The following is a 20,923-nucleotide window of genomic DNA, read 5'->3' as shown; positions in this document are numbered from 1 at the left end:
GACGTCCGTTCTCACGTAAAGATCGTGGTAATCGCCCAGCATTTTGCATTCAAAATACTCCCAGACAGCCTGCGCGTGCGCGTACTCTTCGTCTGTTATGTGCTCGTCGTTCAGCTTGTCGTAAAACTTCTCTTTGTCCGGAAGCCTTGTCTCGCTGAATCTTTCCCTTGAGTCCATGTACTCGTAAGGGTAGATCCCTTTTTTGTAAAGCAGGTCTGTGCCTTTCGAAATCGTTGATGTTATTTTCAATGACTCCTTCGGTGTCATTCTTACAAGTGAATCAAGGCTTCCTTGCAAAAAGTTCAAGCTGTCGATGAAACGCAGACCTCCGACCGAAAATGTGATGTATTTCTCCATGTTGTTGGCGACACGTTTGACCTCTTTCTCCAGCCTCGACATCGCTTACATCAAGTGGTGCGCGTCGTAGCCCCTCAGGTTGTGGAATACGACTGGTATTGGGTCCGTCTTGGCGTTTATTCGCAACTTCTTGTTGCATTCGTCGTGCGCGGCTCCGCGGAACCTGCCAGTTATGTGATAATGGTCCTTTACCGCGTCTCTGAAGTTTTTTTGAAGTAAAGGTTTTTCACAGTATTTACAGTTTTCCTGTGATTTTGCTTCCAACTGGTATTTTTCGTCTTCCAGTCTTTTCAGCCTTTGAACGCCCCATTTCTCCTTCTTTTTCTGTGCCATGTAGAAACATTTTTTGTGTCCTTGGCCCCAATAACTCAATTTTTCGCCTTCACCTTCTTCAACGTTCCATACAGGCAAAAAATCCATGAATTGGTCTTTTATCAGAGCTTTGTTGCAAATGTGGCAATCAGTTGCTTTTTTGAAATTTTCCCAGTCCTTTCACGTCATAACAATCGGCTTTGGAGTGGCCAAAATCTCTCTTATTTTCTCCTCTTCCTGCAGAACGTCACTTTAGAACCCCCCCACCGCGTTTTCGCCCCTGTAAGTGTTCGAACCAACCACTTCACCATCGCTTCTCACAACAAGGTAAGAGTAACCGCATGCCTCGTGCCTTTCGGTCTTCTCTGTGTACCTTGTTTCCATTCTCTCACGCTCACAGCTCTGAATCTTTCTTACAAGAGCCTCGAAGTCCGCGTAAACAATGAAAGGCATCTTCATCTGTTTTTTGAAGTTTTGGAAGGAAAGTATGTTTTCCCCCTCTTCCGGCATCACGATCCTTGTCGGCCTGCCGTTCACACCGTTGCAATATTTTTTGTGACTCACGAGCAAGTCTGCTCTTGAGAAACCGGTTAAGCACAGCATGCAAAAGTGCTTTGCGTCTCTGTGCTTGGTCTGATCGAAAAGCAAAGCGCTTTCTCTTTTTACGTAACAGTAGTGCTGGATTTCTCCTGACTCGATTAACATCAAGTTTATCCTCGGCGCATTCGCTTGTTTTTTGCTTATCTGGTGCACGATCACACAATCGTTTTCCCAGCCAAATACGTTAATTGCGAGTTTCGGGTTTTGTGCCTCGAGCTTTTCTATCTGTTTTACGGTGTGGGGAAATCAATGCCTACGTAGTTGATACCGTCATTGACCGGATATTTGCTTGGTCTTTGCGGGTTCTTTCCATCTTTTGGAGGGAATAATGCGACTCTGAGTGCCCACTTCAAACATTCGTTATCCATGTTTTTCACGTTGACTATTGCCTTCTTTATCGCCAGTTTGGCAGGAAGAGGCAAATAGGTCCCTCCGCGAAGTGGCTGATAGCGCGCAACATTCACGTACGCGATCTGTATCCTTTCAACCGCCCATCCTGATCCCATCTCGGACCAGTGTTCTATTTCTCCTTTTGCGTTTTCAATAAATTCATCCAATTTTTGTTTTATCAGGTCCTCATCATTCCTTTTGAAAACGTGCGGTTCATCGTCTTTGAAATAGTGCTCCATGTATTGCGTTTCATCGTTTCTTTCTATTGAGAACTTTACTTGTAACCCGAAACTTACTTTAACGCTGTTTAACCTTTGGGTTTCTTGTCCAACCAAATCGGTGATCTTTTCTTTGTTTTCTCTTGCGAACTTCAAAAGATCTTTATTGTTTGGGTTCCTTTCGGATAGAGCCATTCTCCACACACGGAGCCATTCTTGGAAATCGTTTTGGGATATTTGGAACCCGTCGTATAATGCTGTAAAATCTGGTTGTAACGGTTCGGGAAGGTTTGTTTGTTCCTCCCTCGATATTGCGCCGTAGAACATTTGCAGAACATCTGACGAGTATCTTGCGGCAGCCATGACGGCGTATACACTGAGCATGCACTTCTACAATAGGAAAACTTTTCTGGCACAATTTTGTATATACTAGTGAAGGGCACATCCGCGCATATTGATTACAGACTTTGCAGCTTCGCTGGACTCGCTATTTTGCCTAATTTTACTGCTGTGCTGTTGCGTTACACACACAGTTGTGGCACAGCACTCACACACGCATTTCTGGCACAGCACACATTTCTGGCACAGCACACATTTCTGGCACAGCACACATTTCTGGCACAGCACACATTTCTGGCACAGCACACACACACACGCAGCTCTGGCACAGCACACACATATATAGTGGGGGTTCTGGTCACAAGCGAACGCACCCAGTGCAAGCGTAACACAACACCGAATCTTCAGATGAGGTGTTGTGTTACGCTTGCACTGGGTGCGTGACTGCTGTGCCAGAACCCCCACTATATATGTGTGTTTCTCGGGATTGACTTCTTATACAAATAAAACATTTAAAACATTGGGCAAGTCTATATTGCTACCATCTGCGACAGAGGCAAAATTTTGACCCAATATAGTCTAAGGTATCGTAAGCGACCACTTCCTTGACATTTTGGGTCGTCGCTTACGGGAGGTTCGACCGTATGCGATTTGCTGGCTTTTTTTTTTTTTTTCGTACTAGAACAGACACTCTAAAGTTAGTACGCTAATCAGAGGATTAACAACTGCCGCTGTCCTAACATTTGAGCAGAGATCTAAATTCGTCAACGTTTAGGGGAGTTAGATGCCATGCTGAGATGCTGAGGCTACCTACCATCTCATTTCCAACGCTCGCGCTCGTGAAATATCTATTAATTATCATCCTCCTCCTCCTCATCACCATCATCATCATTATCATCGTCACCGTCATCATTATCAGTATCATCGTCAGCATAGTCACATATTTCAATGATAATCAATAATGTTAACAAAGATTGCTATAACAAATACAAAACACAACAACAACAAAAACAACAAAAGCCTGGCAATAGGACGGCGAAAACAGAGCAGCAAGAGTAATAAAATAAAGTTAATTGAAGACTTCAATGCAATGGGGGAATGCAATTTAAAAAGAAGGGGCATTTATAAAAAAAAATAACTTGGCTTGCAGGTAATTATGTTTGGCATGGAGTACTCTCGATTGAATGTACTAAAACTGGAACCAAGCCAATTACCTACCAATCAGACCGCTCAGCCAATCTCAAACCAAAACCAAAACCAAAACCAAAGCAATTGCCTGATTACTTTCGACTCTCAATTGAAAACCGCCGTATTGTAAAAGTGCAATAAAAATGGGTATCACTGCGCTATTTTTGGGCAATATTTATGACCGTTTTAGTAACTCTTTAACCCCCTAAGGTTACCCTAGCTATCAGGATTTAATAATAATTTCTGAAAAATATATATTTCGCTGTCGAGCTTATCTTGAAAGAAATAATGTTGTTTATGTTCGCGCGGTCGGGCGCGCGCTGATGACGCGAAAATCGAACGCAGCAAGGATACAAAAAGAAATTTAGTGGAATCACCTAAATCAGATCACCGATTCATTTATTTCCAAACATCAATTTTGATCTGTTGGTCTCGCCAGGAATTACACAGACTGTTGAAGAGGTCCGTCTTGTAAAAAAAAATCCATTTTTTATTAAAAGAACGCTACCTTTTATCACGTGATCGCAAGGCAATTTTTTCATCTTGGCTTCATAATGTAGGTATTTTTTTGTTTTGTGATGTTTTATTTTTTTAGAAGGTCTATTACCTTCCGCAAACCGCCAAATTTTGTATCTTCGAAATCGCAGACCGCTTTTATTCTCTCCTAAAAACCGAAAACGCGCGTCATCATAAATGATCTTTAGCTCAATAATCGTATTTCTCTGCACAAACACCACAAGACTTACTCTAGCCCTAAAGTCAATCTTTGTTAAAGGAGAAGCTTCAAACAAGACAAAGTTACCGCTCAGTCTTCTGAGCTCAGTAACTCTGTTTGAATGACCGCCACAAAAACACGCAAAAACGTACCGAAAACCGCGGGCCAAATTTATGATTTCCTCCAACTGCGCGATAATTTCTTAACCGTGAACCGCCAGATAAATGTGAATGTACCCGCCAAACGGCACTCAAAACTGACTTAAGTTGTCAAACCACCACAGTATAATTGACCCTCTTTTTAGCGAATCACCTACAAAGGGCAAGATAAACTTTGCGGTGGATCTAAAGTGCGAAAAGAGAAAACAGTATGTTTCTCACCCATCCATTTTTGCGGCCCAGTCAGCATCTGGCATTGGTTAGGCGTGTTCCAGAAAGCTTGATCTCGCGCACAGCATTTTGCTTTCTTTATTCCGTTTAAGTTGTCCGTGCCATCCCGTTCAAAGCCGACCACGTAGTAATATCCGTCAGACCTTTCACACCTCATTTCTCCCTTTTTGTTAAAGCTATTGCTCCAGTCTTGCATAAAACATGAGCGTGCAGCAACTGGGCAGGAGAGAAAACACGTTTGTCGTTAAGGCCACGTCTACAGTACGTCGGATTAAATTTGAAAATGGCGTTTTCACTTTAAAAACGCATCAAATGTTTCTGTCCACACTACGCCGGAGAAATTTGAAAACGCACCAACACCGGCCGTTTCCAATTTGTGTTTGAGAAAGACTTGACCAGGGAAATGACATGATCGATTATCGTGATGTCTTCAAAGCTACAGCTCTCGACCGCACCTCGAGTAACTTTTGGGCTTTCTCAATGCCCTCCATGCTGTCTTCCCACGTGCATTCTTAACAGCTCGATGATAAAACCTAAAATCGACTGTTAAATTAACATATGAAAAGCAGCCAGTCCTTTTACCACCTCCTGAAGTCAAGTAAAATCATTCCAATCTAAGGAATTTAATCGGATGGGTCACATTTATGATCAGTTCCGGTAGAAACTGATTAGTTTTACATACTTGCATGTACCGATGATTATCTTAAGTTTCCGCGGGGATGTTTTAGATGGTAGAATCGTTGACTTTGGCCTTTACGAAACATGTTCAAAGACCCCTGGAGAATCCCTGCCTAAAACAATCTTTAAAGTTAAAATTACGTACGATAAGATTTTTGCACATTGTAAGTCGCACGCTACAAAACTTGCATGTTGCACCATCTAGACTTTCTCTAAGGATAACGAATATCGCTGATGCCCTTGTTAACAGATTAGCGATGTTACCCTGACGGTTGACCGGTACCTGCTTTTAGCCCTGGTTGTGGTGAGTCCTGACCTAGTTCAAGAAAATCTATACGAAACAGACTGACCCAGCCCGAGCACATTCCAACCTCCAACTTTAAATCTTTAGTAAAAGGCATAAATTCATCACACAGGGTCCAAAGTAGTTCAGCTTGATCTTACAAAACGCTTCTTGAAGGTGTAGCCTTGTTAAATTGATTCTTTTCTTGCTACATATATGAATTCAATTTCAACTGTTTTCTGCTCGACAAATCTTATTCCCCTTAACCATCTGTTTCGTGACTGTTTGTAGGATATTCGAAGGCAATTTAAGTAGGTTAAACACCCCTCCCTTGATAAGATATGATGGAGTTGTTCAAGCAAGTTAATTTTCACTTTAGAACCCCATACACTCTTTATTAGTCAAACCACCCCACTCCCTGACGAAACGACGCCGTTTCTTGAACTTTTCGAATTCTCACATCATATTCCAATTTCCTAACATAATATTGTACCTGAACATAAATGACCAATCTATGATATTTCATGCACTTACCTGAAGAGGACGAACATAAGCTACACACCAAGAATGTCAGCCAAACTGGACTATTTGGCCACATCATAAGCAGGAATGTACGATATGCTGTAATGTAGAAAGTAGACAGTTTCGTTTCACGTCAAGACCTCAACGGTGACGGTTTGGATGACTTAAAGGAGCTCAGTCAAGGTGTTTTGAGTTGTTTTGGCCACATAAAAAACTAACTTTAAACTTAAGTAAACCTGAAAATAATAGTTTACTAACATAGAAAAACACTTAAGAGATATTAATAAACCATAAAGGAACAAGGATTATCAAGGATGGAGAGATATAACACGGATTGGAAACGACAAACTTAAAAAAAATTTAGGCTAGGCTTTTCAAGATGCGCAAGCCGTGAGGTAGCTCCTGTTAAGTACTGTCCCCTATCGGAATTCACACTCCACTACTGTCCGAGGGAAGAATGAAACTGAATTTCAATTCAGCACTAGATTTTGGCTTTCATTGATACTTGTGTATCTTTGCTAACAATTTCTTTTTGTCACCAAGAAATTACCAAGACCTTAGGGAAAGGAAACAAAGCAAGACGTACTCAATTAAGCATCCGAGGGAAAGACTGAGCCCTTGCGCCTTTCATGATATCTTGTTCTTAAACTCTTCCAAGGTACCTAGATTTCCTTGGCGCGTAACGATGCAACGCTAACTCAGTCAAGTAAATTCACGGTGAACTAAACTCAGTGACTCTAAGTGCTTTTTGAAGTGAGTGTCTACTAACTGAGAGCCTTACACTAAAATTAGGAATCTTTGGCAGGACAAAAGCAGATACTTCTTTCTATACAAAAGGAAGTACACTTTACGCAAACATGTAATGCGAACACGGCTAATAAGATGAATAATGGTAACTGAAAATGAAAGTTTCATATATCTAACAAAAAAACACAAGTATTTCTCAGCTACACTAATTTAAGGAAATCCGTTTATATAGAGTTATACTCGCTCTTGATTTTACTCTCCCTTTGGACCAATCTTTCGTGTCTTTGTGGCAAAAGAGTAAAAGTTGTATTTCACTGGCTAGTATAGTTACTATTTTGGCAACGGGTGATGTAAAAATTTTCTCTCTGCCAGTAAATCTGAGTTCTTCCTTCCTCTCAGGCAGGCTGAGTTCAGATGACTGTTTTGAATTTCACATTAATTATAAGCGAGCCAGCGCTTTCTTGACATCTTGTTAAGGGCACCTGAACAATGTGTTGTTGATTACACAGTAGGTTGAATTCCATTTTGACACTGTATTCTTCAAAAGCGTGCAATAAGTCAAATATCAAACAGAGCATTCAAGGTATCCATCCTCGAGGAAATAATAGAAAACCTGTCAAACTAAAATATGTTTGTGCCACATGGTAAAGTAAATTCCCTCTCTCGAGAAGATTTTAAAAAGGAGACCTTCTGGAACAGGTAGCTATCTAAGAAGTGCTGAATGTATGCTTAATAAAACTTGAAATGGTTGCAACGTTTTTTAAATCATGAATTTATAAATAGTTTAAGAAATATCAGTTTAAAACAATTTCAAAACTGGAAACTACTCAAATGCGCGAAATTTTATTTATTTCATCTTCAATTACACGCCACTGTACGGTCAAGATGTCAAGACACGCGCTTCGACGGTAGTTGGATTTGACAATTCAAGGCTCGAAAATACCTTATGTGCTAAAAAAAGCATTTTATTTTTTTCGTAAAGGGCCAGTCTAAAGCGGGTTACCCGTACTAAAAGATTGTGAAAAGTCGGATTATTGTCGAAACAGCCAATCCGACGAACAAGCTAGTGAACAAAAGATTGACACTTTTTAGAACTTATTAATTTTCTCGATGTTAGTCTTGGCCTTTTGATAGGAAAGCCATACAGTGTCAGGTTTACTGTAAACCTTCAACAAGCGTTCAGTATAAGTAAATATGATATATTCGTCACCCAAAATTGTTCATCGATGTAATTACTTTCCCTTGTCTTTAATTAAATAATCCTTGGAGTTGTAGTTGATAATTACGCCAAATGTCTCAATGATTATTTTACACTTATTTATGTTATTCGTTACCGCTCAAAGTCTGATTCCGTGACAAGCAAGGTGTTTTCAGGTGTACTTTTCGTTTTCTTTGACAATGGGATTTTCAACACAAGTTATCTCTTCATTCTCCTCCATATAGCACACAAGTTATCTTTCAAATAACATTGAATTCCGATATGAAAAGTTACTAATGTTTTCATCGTTTTTGTTGTCATAAAAAGATGCTGCCTATTTCAAGGAAGCTTATACGTTATGTATTAATTTTTCTCGGACTTGAAGGAAATTTTAAAACACTAATGTGTCCCTGGTTAGCTTTAATGACGATCATAAAAATATGACATTTCAGTGTTCTGTTCTACAGATCACTCAGCAACTTTGTCAAAATTATTATGGTCACGTTCACTTCTTAATAAATGATTACGAATTATGTGTTTTACATCTCTTTTCAAAATAACAAAAAAGAAAGTAATTTACAAACTTTCATATGGACAAAAATATACTAAATGCCTTTTTCTTTAGCACGCAATTTTTATTTTGTTTATTTCGGTCGTTCAGTTTAAACTTTATTTTGCTGCCTTTGACAGACGAAATAATAATCCCTTTGTTCACTGGACTGAATACAAGTTCCAGAACAGGCAAAAATGAAATAATTCCTTCCTTTACGCTTTAATAATAGATTATGTTTTTCAAATGCTTTTTGGTAATAGATACATCTTTTTGTTGCAGACTAGGTCCAAACATGTTTGCACACTGTGGACCTCACTACAGTACCTAACTGCAAAATACTGCCTGCTTTGGTAAGTTATGACCGTAGACACTTGATTCATGAGACATTCTCAATTCAAGATCCAAATTGTCTAAAGTATGTGAAAACAAAGAGAGAAAAGAAACAAGGAAAGAACCATTTGATAGCTTGATTTGGCTATAACAAAGATGAAACAGCCTCTTGAAATTATTTCAAAAAACACTTGTTATGCATGTATGTACATATCACTGACAAATATCGATTTTAATAGGAGAGAATTGATATCGTTCAACATTTTGTATAGCCACGTACTTGCTAAGTTATTCCTTTGACCGTAAGAGCGGACTACTTCTAGAAAGAATTTTAAATTAATTTTACCTTATCAAACATATGCCTTGAAAACTGTCGATACAGTGTATCTACTGTTTGCTACTAAAACATATACATCACTGTTTATAGGGAAGAACTGACCCGTTCAACATTTTGTCGAGTGACGCACTTACTTATTTCATTGATCCTGCGAGTGAACAACTTCTAGGAGTAATTTTCAAATTTACCTTGCTCAGCTATGCCTTGATTACTGTTAAAGTGTATCCACTGTTTGCTGCGAGTTTGAAATTAAATTTTAGAACTGGAAATTTTCAGAAGTTTTGGTACGGTGCAAGAAGACTTTTTTTTCAGTATTTAAAAGAATTTCGTTTTCATTAATAGGGGAAAATATTTATTTAATGGCGTAAACGTGATGCCATATTCAAGGCCCATTTTTTTTTCTTTGTATCTTGACTCGCGCTTTTTCTTAGTTATTTGTGGTCATCCGCTGATACAATATCTTTTCAAGAAAGAATCGAAACCCTGGGCGAAATAGGAATATGAGCCAGCATCAATCGCAGCGGTTGATATTTGTATGAACGCATGCGCATAATCAAAGCGAAACCAGGAGTTTCTGGTTCCTTTTTTGTTTTGTTTTTATGTCGACCAGAGGGTGAGGCGATTGGTCGCCGCTGGCCAAAATTAAAACTCGAGGCCTTTGAGAACGGGATTGTTGTTCGCCGATTCTTTGCTTTTAGAAAATGGGTCTGCGTTTTTTTGACAGAGGGATATTTAAAACTTAAAAATGAAGTGAGATTTCTTCTCCTAAAAGATAACTTGTCTTTTAGTGGTTATTTCTGTTTTGAAAGATTATAGGAAGGTGCAGTACAATGGTGTCTCCTCTTGGTTTTGGAATGCTGGCCTTCGTCTTCCCGGCACTTCTCACCTTTCCAAGTCTCACCTTGCAGTCCTGCGTTGACAGCAGTTTTTTCGGGGACAGAATTGTTCAATCAGGATATGCAACGTGCCACTTTTTAGATTACGAAAAACATAACCTTTTATAGCGGAGCTCTGGCGGCCCGAAGAGCCGCCAAGCGGAGCCCCATACTCATATAGGAAAGAAAAGGAAACCCATGAGTTGATTTTCTCATGGTTATCATGACTAGCGGTATTGCTCGTGGGCGCGTACGCACGACGGCGACGACGACGACGACGACGGAGTCGCGCAACATGGCGGCCATATTCCAAATAATAGGTTGACAGAGACATGCAGCCTTGGTTTACTGTGTATTTTTTTGATATTGGATATCTATGCTATGATCAATTGACACCTGTCAAAACAAGGTATCCGCTGACTGTATCACGTGACCATATCGCGGGCTCAAGTTTACAGTTCATCGAGGTCATGCGTTTTTTTGAAGTTGACCGCTGACCAAGTGCTGGTTTTCGGTTAGATCGCGGGCTCATGTCAGTTTAACTTGCTGAAAACAGGGCAGGATTGTTTGGAAGCCAATTAACGCTAACCCAGGATTAAAAGTTAACCGAATTATAACTTTTTCTTCTGTACAAATATTTTTTGCTACTTTGTTTCGTGTATATGGTGATTATTAAAATTCAAAACAGAGGGCCAAACAATATACAGAAAGCCTCACCGCAAAGTTACAAAACTCAAATCAAAATTAATTCGACCTTTTCCTGGGTTAGCTTAGTCGGGCTCTGAACAACCCGGCCCAGGAGCTACGCTTTTAGGCTGGCCTAAATCTATATATTACATAACTGGATTTCAAAGGACGATGGGCTCGCACAATGATCTGAGAGACATCAAAGATGCCAAATGCTGTCAGCCTCCTGACATACATAAAGGTAAACCCCACATGTGTACATCCGCTGACTGGGACTTGAGCTTTTCGAGGTATGTTGTCCAAAAATCAGCACTTTTTTATCATCGTTTTTATTTCTTTGTTGTATAATTTGTCTTTTTTTCTTTTTTTGCTCTGAAATCACCTCCCAGGATAGCTAGTGCACTCCACATAATTGTACTCCCAAAGTAGCGTTTACTTGCATAGATACTCACTGCTGTAGTTGATGATCCACGGAGTTGCAAGATGAATATGGTGCAGCATTTTAATGACATGCTTTTATGTTCCCTCCCTGGGATGGGTCTCATTAACACTGACTACAAGAAGGCTTTTACCCAACAGTGAAGTTATATTTGTTACGTATACAGCGAACAACATATAGGCGGAAGCCTGATGGTGTAATAATTTATTTTTTTGCTGGTTAGTTGCAACAAATCTGAAGTAAGCACTTATTGAATCAAGTGCCTGTCGTTCCACTTTGTGGCGTTCCTCTCACAAGACACTTAAAGAGGCTTTCTTTTTCAGAGAAGGGTGGGCTACATGTCCATCAGGGCATTTCCTTAATGGGTTCCACAGAGGAAGAAGTCATCAGTTAAAAAGTATCCAGTGGGCGCAGTGTTGTAAACCTGCACTACAACCCTACTGGTACAAAGAATGCAAAGATCAAGATGTTGGTGCAGGTGATACATGGAAATGCAACGATGAGGGATTCTATGTAGTTGGATTACACAGAAGTGCATCTGAGTCACTTTCTAGCATCACCAAGCTTAGGTGCTGCAACATGTATGACGGTGAGTAACTGTCCGCTTAGGGGAAGGGAGGGGAATTTGAAAAAGATGAAGCAGTATTGCTCCGGGTGGTCTGGGAAACCTTACACAACGGACATTTTGTTCCGCAGGGCTGGGAAACGTTACGTAAGGGCAAGGGCTCAGCAGGGGCTGGGAAACCTTATGCCGTGCCATGCTAAACAAAAACACAAATTTGCTACCCCGTCTGCGACTACATAGTTCAGTTGAGCACCATCTTAGACAGAAAGTGTATACTTAATTTTATTTTTTATTTTTGATTTTAACCTTTTTCTATATTACTATATTACTTTCGCCCATTCCCATAGAACCTTATTGAGTCATCTCTACGCGGTAGCTAAGTTCAATATGTGACGTCCAAAAGGTAAAATAATCGGTACTAGGTTGATAGTGTTTTCCATTTTACGTGGTCAGACCTCTACGAATTGTTGGTTGAGTGATCTGCCGGTAACCTTATTTTAGAGGATCCTACTGCCATATTCGCAGAGGCTCACTCTGAAAACAGGTGAAATGGTTAGAGGCCCTTTGCAGCTGGTGTCACGTGACCAACGTTTTCCAAGAAAATTTTTATATTATGGGCTATGCCAGAAATGGAAAGAGCGCATCGAAAATACCAAAATGGCCAAGTTTGAAGCCCCTGGAATTAAAGAGTAAGTTTAGAAAATTTAGAGGATTTGCATGGAAAATGTTGCTGGAGAGGAAGGCCTTGCTCTCCAACAACTTTTTCCATACAAATCTTCTGATTCTTTTTAAAATTCAGACTGTCATAAATTCTCATTCTTTAATGATGGGAGCATCAAACGTGGCCATTTTGATAGTTTTCGACATGCTTTTTCCATTTCTGGCATTCGTTAAGTTGTAGCCCATAATGTTATGAAAAATAGGTCACGCGATGGCTTAGCTGCAAAGGGCCTATTCATGCATTGAAAATTGTTAGTATTGAAAACAAAATTTTTTTCGTCGCGTTTTATTTGAAGCTGGTAAGTTGCGGTCGAAAATGTAAACCTTGGCAAAGCCCAGTAACTGGTGCTGTTAATGCTTACTTCATGCGATACAATGAATTTGCATGTATATGTGTCAACCTGTTCCCGTGCTAATAACGGCTAGAGCCTCTATTCCGCTTTTCCTTGTAGAAGTCCTAACACTGAAGTCGGGAGATGAAGTAAAGACCAGAGCTACGGATTTGACGCTTGATAACTTGGGTCTTTTGGCGTTTTACTTGGGATACGGTTGGTCAAAAGGATGCAGAGGTCAGCATAATGGTCAAGATTTTATAAGAGATGGTGACAGCTGGAGGTCCCATTGTCAAAACGGATGCAGTGGAGAGAAGGCGAAGGAACGTTTGAAGATCTTCTACGAGAACTTTTCTTTTAAAGTAAAGAATATCGACTACGGGGAGCCAGAAGTTCAGTCAATAAAGCCTATTGTACAGGATGTCGGAGAGATCAACAACATGGATTCGACTTCAACCCAAACAAGTATTTCACGAGAAATAAAGTCTGTTCGTACCGTCACCCATTCCTCTACCACCAGGTTTAAATCCACTTTCGGAGCTTCAGTGACGCTCGGTTACACGTCTCCCGGTATGTTCGGCTTAGCTGCTGGAACTTTCAAAGCGTCCATCATCTTGTCTGGAGGAAGCGAGAGTGCTGGATTGAACACAAATGAAGACGGGGAGATCAAGTGGGACATCGTTAAAGTGAAAGAAACGCAAACAACAGATGCCGATTCTGGGTCATCATACCAGATAACAACTTCCAACAAGCAAGTCAATGTACCTTACAAAGCCACCATTCAAGTCCAGTTCAAGGTTAAATTTGAAGGCTTCCTGGAAAAGAAAAATTTCCACGAGACGCACAAAGGTAAAACCAACCGACCTCCCATTGGATACACACTCGGTACAGACAGTGTTCCTTTTTACAAGTTCTTAAAGCAGGTCAGCGAACGAGGTGACAGCCCCTGGCTTTGGAGTGATATGATGCATGGACAGGACGAGGAATTGAATCAGTACGTTCAAGAGGTAATTGGCGTACTGACCGACGAGAGCCTGTACGAGTTCGAGCTCCATGGCATGTTTCATGACGTAGCAGGCTTGGATTTCGATGTGCAGTGGGATGATAAACCCGTTGCAAACGTGCCAGGTGCAAATGCTACGCTTTCCGCCTAAGGAATAGTCTCCCCCGCAGCCGTTTTTGCGGAACAGACTACCTAAGCAAGTGAAGAAATCAAATCATTACGATTTTCCTTGTAATGCTCCGTTGTCACATTAAAAGTGAGACAAAGAAGAATGAAAGTATGGTTGTACTTTGTGATGTATCATTGAATACTAGTTGATCTGTTTGGGAAATACACTCATCCTGGTTAAAAGCGCACTCTTTTTGTTATGACTGACGAGCGAATAAAAGTGCTACTAAAAACAAGAAGAGATTTCTACAATCACACACAATATTTTTTTTCTCAAATCAATCACCATCTTCCTTTACATTGCTATTCCGGTAGATTTCATAAATAATTTTTGCATTCAAAAGTACTCAGTAAGAGTGCGCACAAAAAAATGTAAAATGTATAGTTAATTGGCCACTCCCCCTTGGGGCTTGTCTTGACCAATGAAGAAGCAAAATGATTGCACTGACAAAGAGAATATCATGAGTACGTATCATGAGTCTCATACGCAGATTTATTATATGGCTAGCTCCGTGAGCGGCCAAGATAAATCAAGTCCTGCGCTGTGATTGGCTACCCGAACGGGCAAGATGGAGCTATCTTGCCCGCTCGGGACTACCCGCCGTGTCCCGCAAGAAAAATTTCCGCGAAAGCCATATAATAAATCCTTTATTGACCAAGCTTTTTCGGTCAAGATGGCTGGATATTGGCCAAGTTCTTTTCTTGCGTGTTTATGGACCGAGACGGAGTCGAGGTCCATAAACTCGCAAAAAAAGAGTTTATGGACCTCGACTCCGTCTCGGTCCATAAACACGCACAAAAAGAACTTGGCCAATATCCAGCCATCTTGACCGAAAAATCTTGGTCAATAACCCATACATATTGACATAAAAAATTAACAACCTTTACAAACCCAGCGCGAGAGCCATACTCACGATAGCAAGATAGTCTTGAGGTAAGTAAGAACTGACGTCCTTATTGATTCTTTGTTAGCCGGAATTTTGCCATACGAATCGTTTCTATAAAAACTATCAAAAGCAGTGTATAATAATAATAATAATATAATAATAATAAACGAATCTTTAGACAGGATTAACCCACCCTTCTGAAAGCCGGAATAGTACACGACTAAAAATGTTAAGAATAAAATGATACTATCATCAACTGGAAAAACATCGTCGACTAGGCGTATATTAGGCAGATACTCAAGTCTGATGTTAAGTAAAACAAAAGGGAAAGAGAGTTGGAAGAAACGGAAAAGGAACCTTTTATGTCACAGCAAGTTCTCTCAGAAACGTGAGTAATAAAACTTTATAAAATAACGAAGCTACTACGCGCGCTCTCATTGGTCTATAGGTGTGTTTAGATGAGAGTATGTAAACACAGCTGTGACGTGTCACGCACGATCACTCCTTAAGATTTTCTATTTAAGCAATAGAACACTTTCTCCATGTTTGCATAGCCTCATCTAAACAGTCGGGGGGTTGGGAGAATTCTCGAAAGTTAAACAAATCCTCGACTTCGTCTGGGGTGTGCATAATTGTCTCGAATTCTACCAATCCTCCGCGTGTTCTCGTCCTCCGGTGTTGAGGGGGCTTTGTAAACACGGAAAAAGAGCTCTATTGCTTAAAGAGAAAATCTTAAGGATTGATCGTGCGTGATTGTGCCCGGTACAATATTTATAGAATATTGGACTGGCAATGGATAAATTTCATTGGTTGATTTTAGTTATTGATCGGAATAATGGCCCTTGGTTCTTTTCTTGTACAGACCACTTTGCCCTCTTTCCGTGCTGCCACAACCTTGGGCCAATATTCCCCAGTGTGGCCCTTGCGCCAGAGGGCCATACTGGAGGGTTAATAAGAGATTAGTATTAACCCGAGTTTGTTGCAGTACGAACCGAGCGCGACGTGATCTGTACAAAAACGACCGACGGCCGATATTCCCGAGCACGGCTTAACAAGGCTCAGTCAGTGAAGCGATTTTTAACCAATCAGCACGAATTTTTTCTTCAGGCTATTTTCTAGATATCCTTATTACATGGCTAGCTCTATAAGTGGCAATATTAACCAATTCCTGCGATGTTATTGGCTACCTAAGCGGGCCGGGAAAAAAGGATGGCGCCACGATACTTGCTTTCGGGAATGCCCGCTGTGACTCGAACACAAAGCATCCTTCGGTGTTCCTTATCCCATATATGGACCAGATATAAACACGCAAAAAGGAATATAGCCAATATTAAACGCTCTTGATCCCAAACTTTGGTCAATGACCCATATTTATTATTTAGCAAGGTGGTATTGAGATAGAACTCGATAGAAACATTATGATGGCACAAGCAGAGAGAGTTGACATTTTGTGATCAAAGTAATCAAGTTGTTTTCTGTTTTTCATCGCGGAATTTTCTAAAAGAAATAAAAAACATATTCTACGTTTATTTTCCTTTAATTACTTTGTATTTATAACGGGTGCATTAAAATTCTTGGAAAACTCAGTTAGAATTTAATTACTCAACATGGCACAGTGCCTTATTCACTGAACAGCTTGACAGGAGGAGGCTTTTTCTCTTTATTGTTGTTGGTGGTCTTCACCTTTGATGCCGGAGGATGAATGCGAGGGAACATGGTAGGCTCAGGTCCTCCCCCATCATCATCGTTAAAATGCTTAACAGGAGGAACCTTCGTCTCCTTACTGTTGTCAATGGTCTTGACTTTTGGTGGTGGAGGGCGGATACGTGGAAACTCCGGAAACTTTTCCCCCTGATCAGCCACTAAAGTTAAATTGGTGATTGCGTCTGACATTTCGTTGATGGGTCGCGATGGATACCAATATGACTTTATCTCGTTTTCTGTTGTTTCTTCAAACTGACCTGCCATAGTGAATGCATAGAGATCTTTATTTGTTAGCTGATCGATGAAGTAGTCTGCGGAGGGGTAATCCTGTTTCATAGCATGCCATTGCCAAGGTAACATATTCTGCTCAATCTGGTTTTTGAGGTCTTCGTAGAACGGGATCTCAGCACTTCCAAAAGTGTGCTCTACATTGCTACGATCACCAGAGCCGCGATGATCCTGATGGAAATTGGTGGTAGCTCCATGGTAACCGCCTCCCCATTTCATGTAGCCTTCTAGTTTAACGGAGAATGTGGGAACGATGGTAGCTGTGTAAGGAAGGGTCACTTTTTCGGGCTTTTTAAATGCGTGCCATTCTGCAAATGTTTTGGGTGGAAGTTCTTTCTTGTCAGTCACCTTTAGAATATGCCAGTCTTGGTTGACAGTGGTATCTTCCTCATCTCCTCCCCATTCATAGTTAAAGTTGCTTTTTGCCGAAAAGCCCACACCACCCGTTGCGCTTGGGGGCTCGTACTCCACGCCAACTTCAATTCCAAATTTTGAATCCCAGCTGGTTCGCTGGACATTTTTGAGAGTACTTGCAACTCGCATTTCAATCTGCACTTCGGAGGAATAGCCAGCATTATTCTTATTGTTAGAGGCCACTTTGCTGTAGCTTCTGTCAGGTGAATTCAGCAACTGTTGTTCCTGATCCACGGGGATGGACTGCTTAACAGACTCTCCGAATGTCACATCTTTCATGGTGTAGGCAAAATTCTCGTACGTGATCTTTAGGCGAACGTCTTTCTTGGGTCCGTCTCCGGGCACCAATTCGACCTGTACTTGGATTCCCAAGTGTCTCCTCGGCGGCGAAAATCTTCGCCAGCATACTTAGACCAGCATCCACCAGTCCATGCAAATCCCATCATGTTGGCTAGTTGTCCAATGTAAAACAAGGTGGAGTCCATGACGCGCTGTTTAAGTCCGTCCAGGTTGTTAAGTTGGGGAATTTCTGGAAAAGAGCAATGCATCCGGTGTTCTTATTTGCTATCATAAGCAATGTTTTTCATCGTAACGCGACCAGATGTGTTTAATGGGAGCGACTGGAACGTCTTAAAAGCCTTACTGAATTTTAAAACAAGCTATCTAATGTTCCATACCTAATTTCAGACCCAATTATCAATTGGTATTTGATTTTCAAGAATGGCTTCCTACGTTTGCCTAAACATTCAAGAAAGGGTTTAAATTACCTCTACTAATGGCGCGATTAACAATTGAATCATATTATTCATTATTTTGGATTAACTCGTGTTAAAGAGGTTGTTATATTGTTAGTGTTTTAACCAATGTTGATTGCTATTGTTATTTGTAATTTGTATGTAGTGGTAGTGATGGAGGTAAACTAAGAGAAAAAAACGATTTTCAAGAAATATATATATATATATATTTCTTGAAAATATTATATATATATATATATATATATATATATATATATATATATATTTCTGCACACTTGGAAAATATGCGTATTTCTTAAAGTGTGGTTTGTAAATGTTTTTTTTTAATACTGTGCATTTAGCATTCATATCAGAGAGATAGGTAATGGTGGAATGAATACCTTTACTAATTGAATCAGACAATATTTGTGGACAAGAATATCAAAAAAAAATTGGAGGCTTTAGTTTAGCAGATTTTCATTTAAGCACACTCTGCCTTCACGTTTAATTAGAGAAAATTATGTTATCTAAGAAGGGCTAGGTACGGTAAAAACTCACCATTCCACATACTGCAACATTTAAATTTCTTGATGCTGGACAATTTGCCTCCTTGTTGGCGTGTCACAAACCCGGCGATAAAATAACCTTCCCTTTTACACTCACTGAGGCCGGCTTTGTTAAATGTATTGCTTACGTCTTCGTCATAGCAGTTTCCCCATTCATATGGATGGTGAGATGACTTGCAACATTTTCCCCACTCGATACTGCCAACATTATTCCCGTTTCCACGGTACAAACCTCTCAGAAAGAAGCCTTCCTGGCATTGGCTCGTCCTGCTGCTAACATATATTTAGAATTACAATAACTGTTGTCAATACCCTTTATAATATTGACATCAACAACAACAACAACAACAACAACAATAACATTGGAACTAAATCAACAACTGCAACAGCGACAGCTTCACATCAAGAAAAGCAGCTGGAAGAACAAGAACCACGACATCAACAGTAGCAGCAGCAGCAAAAACAACAACAACAACAACAACCACGACAACAACAGCAAAAAGAACATAAAAAACAAAAAAGAAACGGCAAAGCAACAACACAGCTAAAATAACACGAAAAAGCCGAATTTGGCCAAATTTAGTATTGAATATCGAAATTTGTAAGAGTTGCCCTTGAAACCCGAGCAAGTTGTCTTCTCGCTTTTGTAAGTGTGAGTAGTGCAAGAGAGTTGGAGCGTAAAAAGAGAGTGTGCATGTTGCTGCGCTTTCGAACGAGACGAATTTTTAAGCGGGTCAAGGCTATGGCTTGGACATGCGCCCAGCCCCTAAAACATCCTTTTACTTACGCGTTATATTAATAAAGGATCTAGACTTGTCTTTTGTATTATTCATAATTAACTGAAGCAAACTTCAACAAATACGTCGAAAATATGTCACCGTTTATGTAGGAAGAATTTGTTGGGAAGCAGAGTAAGGTGAAACAATCTCATTCCCAGAGGCAGCGATCCTTTCGGTCAGCAGCAAGAGTTAGAGAACTCCGAGCCAGTATTAGTCAAAGCGGTCACACTCTTTAGGCAGGTTTATGATCAGTTACTGAACTTGAACCCTTGCGCGCAATCAAACCGGAACCGGGATTTTCTGCTTCTTTGAGTTCGTACAGGGCCGTCAGGAGTTCGGTAGCCGCTGACTGAAAAAGCGCGGGCTCTGGGGAGGAGGTTGATGGCAAAAATAATAAAAACAAATTTTAAAAAAGAAAAAGAAGATGGATTGAATCACGTCACTGTTCAGAAAGTAAGAAGAACTATGACTAAATAGGCCATATTCGTATTCTAGGTATTGGACTGGAACTAGCTTGCAATGGAGGCTCATGAGGGGGGATATCAATACAAAGAAGTTAATTAACTTGCATTTGAAAAGACTCCACCCGTTAGCCTCAGTTGCAAGGTATTTCCAGTCCAGTATCGAGAACACGAATATGGTCTATTGTCTTACTGGTCCATTGAGCTGGTCCAATCAGGCATCTGACATATTGTTGGTGTGTTCCAGAAAGTTCGATCGCGCCCGCAGCATTTGGCTTTCTTTATTCCCCGCAAGTTGTCTGTGCCATCCCGTTCAAAGCCTACGAGATTGTAATATCCAGAGGATGATTCGCACTGTGTTTCTCCCTCTCCGTTAAAGCTATTGCTCCAATCTTGTAGAAAACATGAGCGTGTTGCAGCTGAAGAAAAAAAATGCATTCGAATGTAATCATAACCATTCTGAATCACCTCAATGGAGTTGATATGCATTGCTAACGCACACGTTTTACTGTTATGTGAGTAACTGAATAAAAGGACATAGAGAGGAAGTGTACGAGCACATTTGAATCCATATTGGAATGAAGTCAGGCAAATTGGGTCAAGCTCAGCTGTTGCAGGTTTGAAAGCTTTTTAATTTTTTTCCTTTTAACTGTTAATGTCCCTTCGACTTTTCCGTCGCTGCACTCAAAGAATCTTCGAATGAGATGGGATTAAAAAGTTTAATTTCTTGAATTGGAATTAAAGCAAGTGGATTTTCCAAGAAAATGGAACAGTTTGTGTGTGTCAGATACCAAATGGATCGAACATTACGAGGAGATCGAAAAAATACCTTTTTTATCTGTACTTTAACTGTACTCAAGTATTAGTAGTGCTTGGGACTTGGATATGAGATAGGAACGTTTGACTTTTGAAGAAATTGAGATGAAAATATTCTTCATAAAGTGACCAGGTGTAAATTATTCTATCGTTAGATAATTGCTTTTCCTCCGCATTCAGTTGGATCCATGCAAATACCTTTATCATTTTAACGTTTTAATGTTTAAAATTTAATTTTCCTTGTCTTTTACGCTTGCTCAATTTTTCTCTTGGCTTCATCTTGCCTTCTCTTGGTCTCCGTAAGAACGGAAAGACGAATTTGTCAATTA

The 20,923-nt window shown here is 40.2% G+C and overlaps 1 protein-coding gene and 1 pseudogene across 2 annotated transcripts; one reads left to right on the top strand and one right to left on the bottom strand.

Annotated features, from left to right (window-relative positions):
* The first annotated feature begins 9,592 nt into the window (after nucleotides 1–9,592).
* On the top strand, nucleotides 9,593–13,933 carry LOC149096242 (uncharacterized). 2 transcript variants are annotated; one of them, XM_089281344.1, is made up of 4 exons: nucleotides 9,593–10,144; nucleotides 10,853–11,008; nucleotides 11,481–11,746; nucleotides 12,895–13,933. In XM_089281344.1, exons 1-4 carry the CDS (start codon nucleotides 9,987–9,989, stop codon nucleotides 13,926–13,928), a joined length of 1,614 nt encoding a protein of 537 aa, XP_089137470.1. In that variant the 5' UTR covers nucleotides 9,593–9,986; the 3' UTR covers nucleotides 13,929–13,933. The 2 variants fall into 2 exon arrangements, with proteins under 2 accessions (XP_089137470.1, XP_089137471.1); XM_089281345.1 differs by having other exon boundaries at nucleotides 9,593–10,157; nucleotides 10,866–11,008.
* A 2,207-nt stretch (nucleotides 13,934–16,140) lies between these two features.
* Nucleotides 16,141–20,267, bottom strand: LOC149096241 (uncharacterized; annotated as a pseudogene).
* Nucleotides 20,268–20,923: the final 656 nt, after the last annotated feature.

The sequence above is a fragment of the Orbicella faveolata genome, unplaced genomic scaffold, assembly GCF_042242905.1.
Source record: "Orbicella faveolata isolate gen_17 unplaced genomic scaffold, um_ofav_v1 contig_48, whole genome shotgun sequence".
NCBI lineage: Eukaryota > Metazoa > Cnidaria > Anthozoa > Scleractinia > Merulinidae > Orbicella > Orbicella faveolata.
Note: the sequence above shows the minus strand (reverse complement) of the source record. Positions and strands in the feature narration are given on the sequence as shown.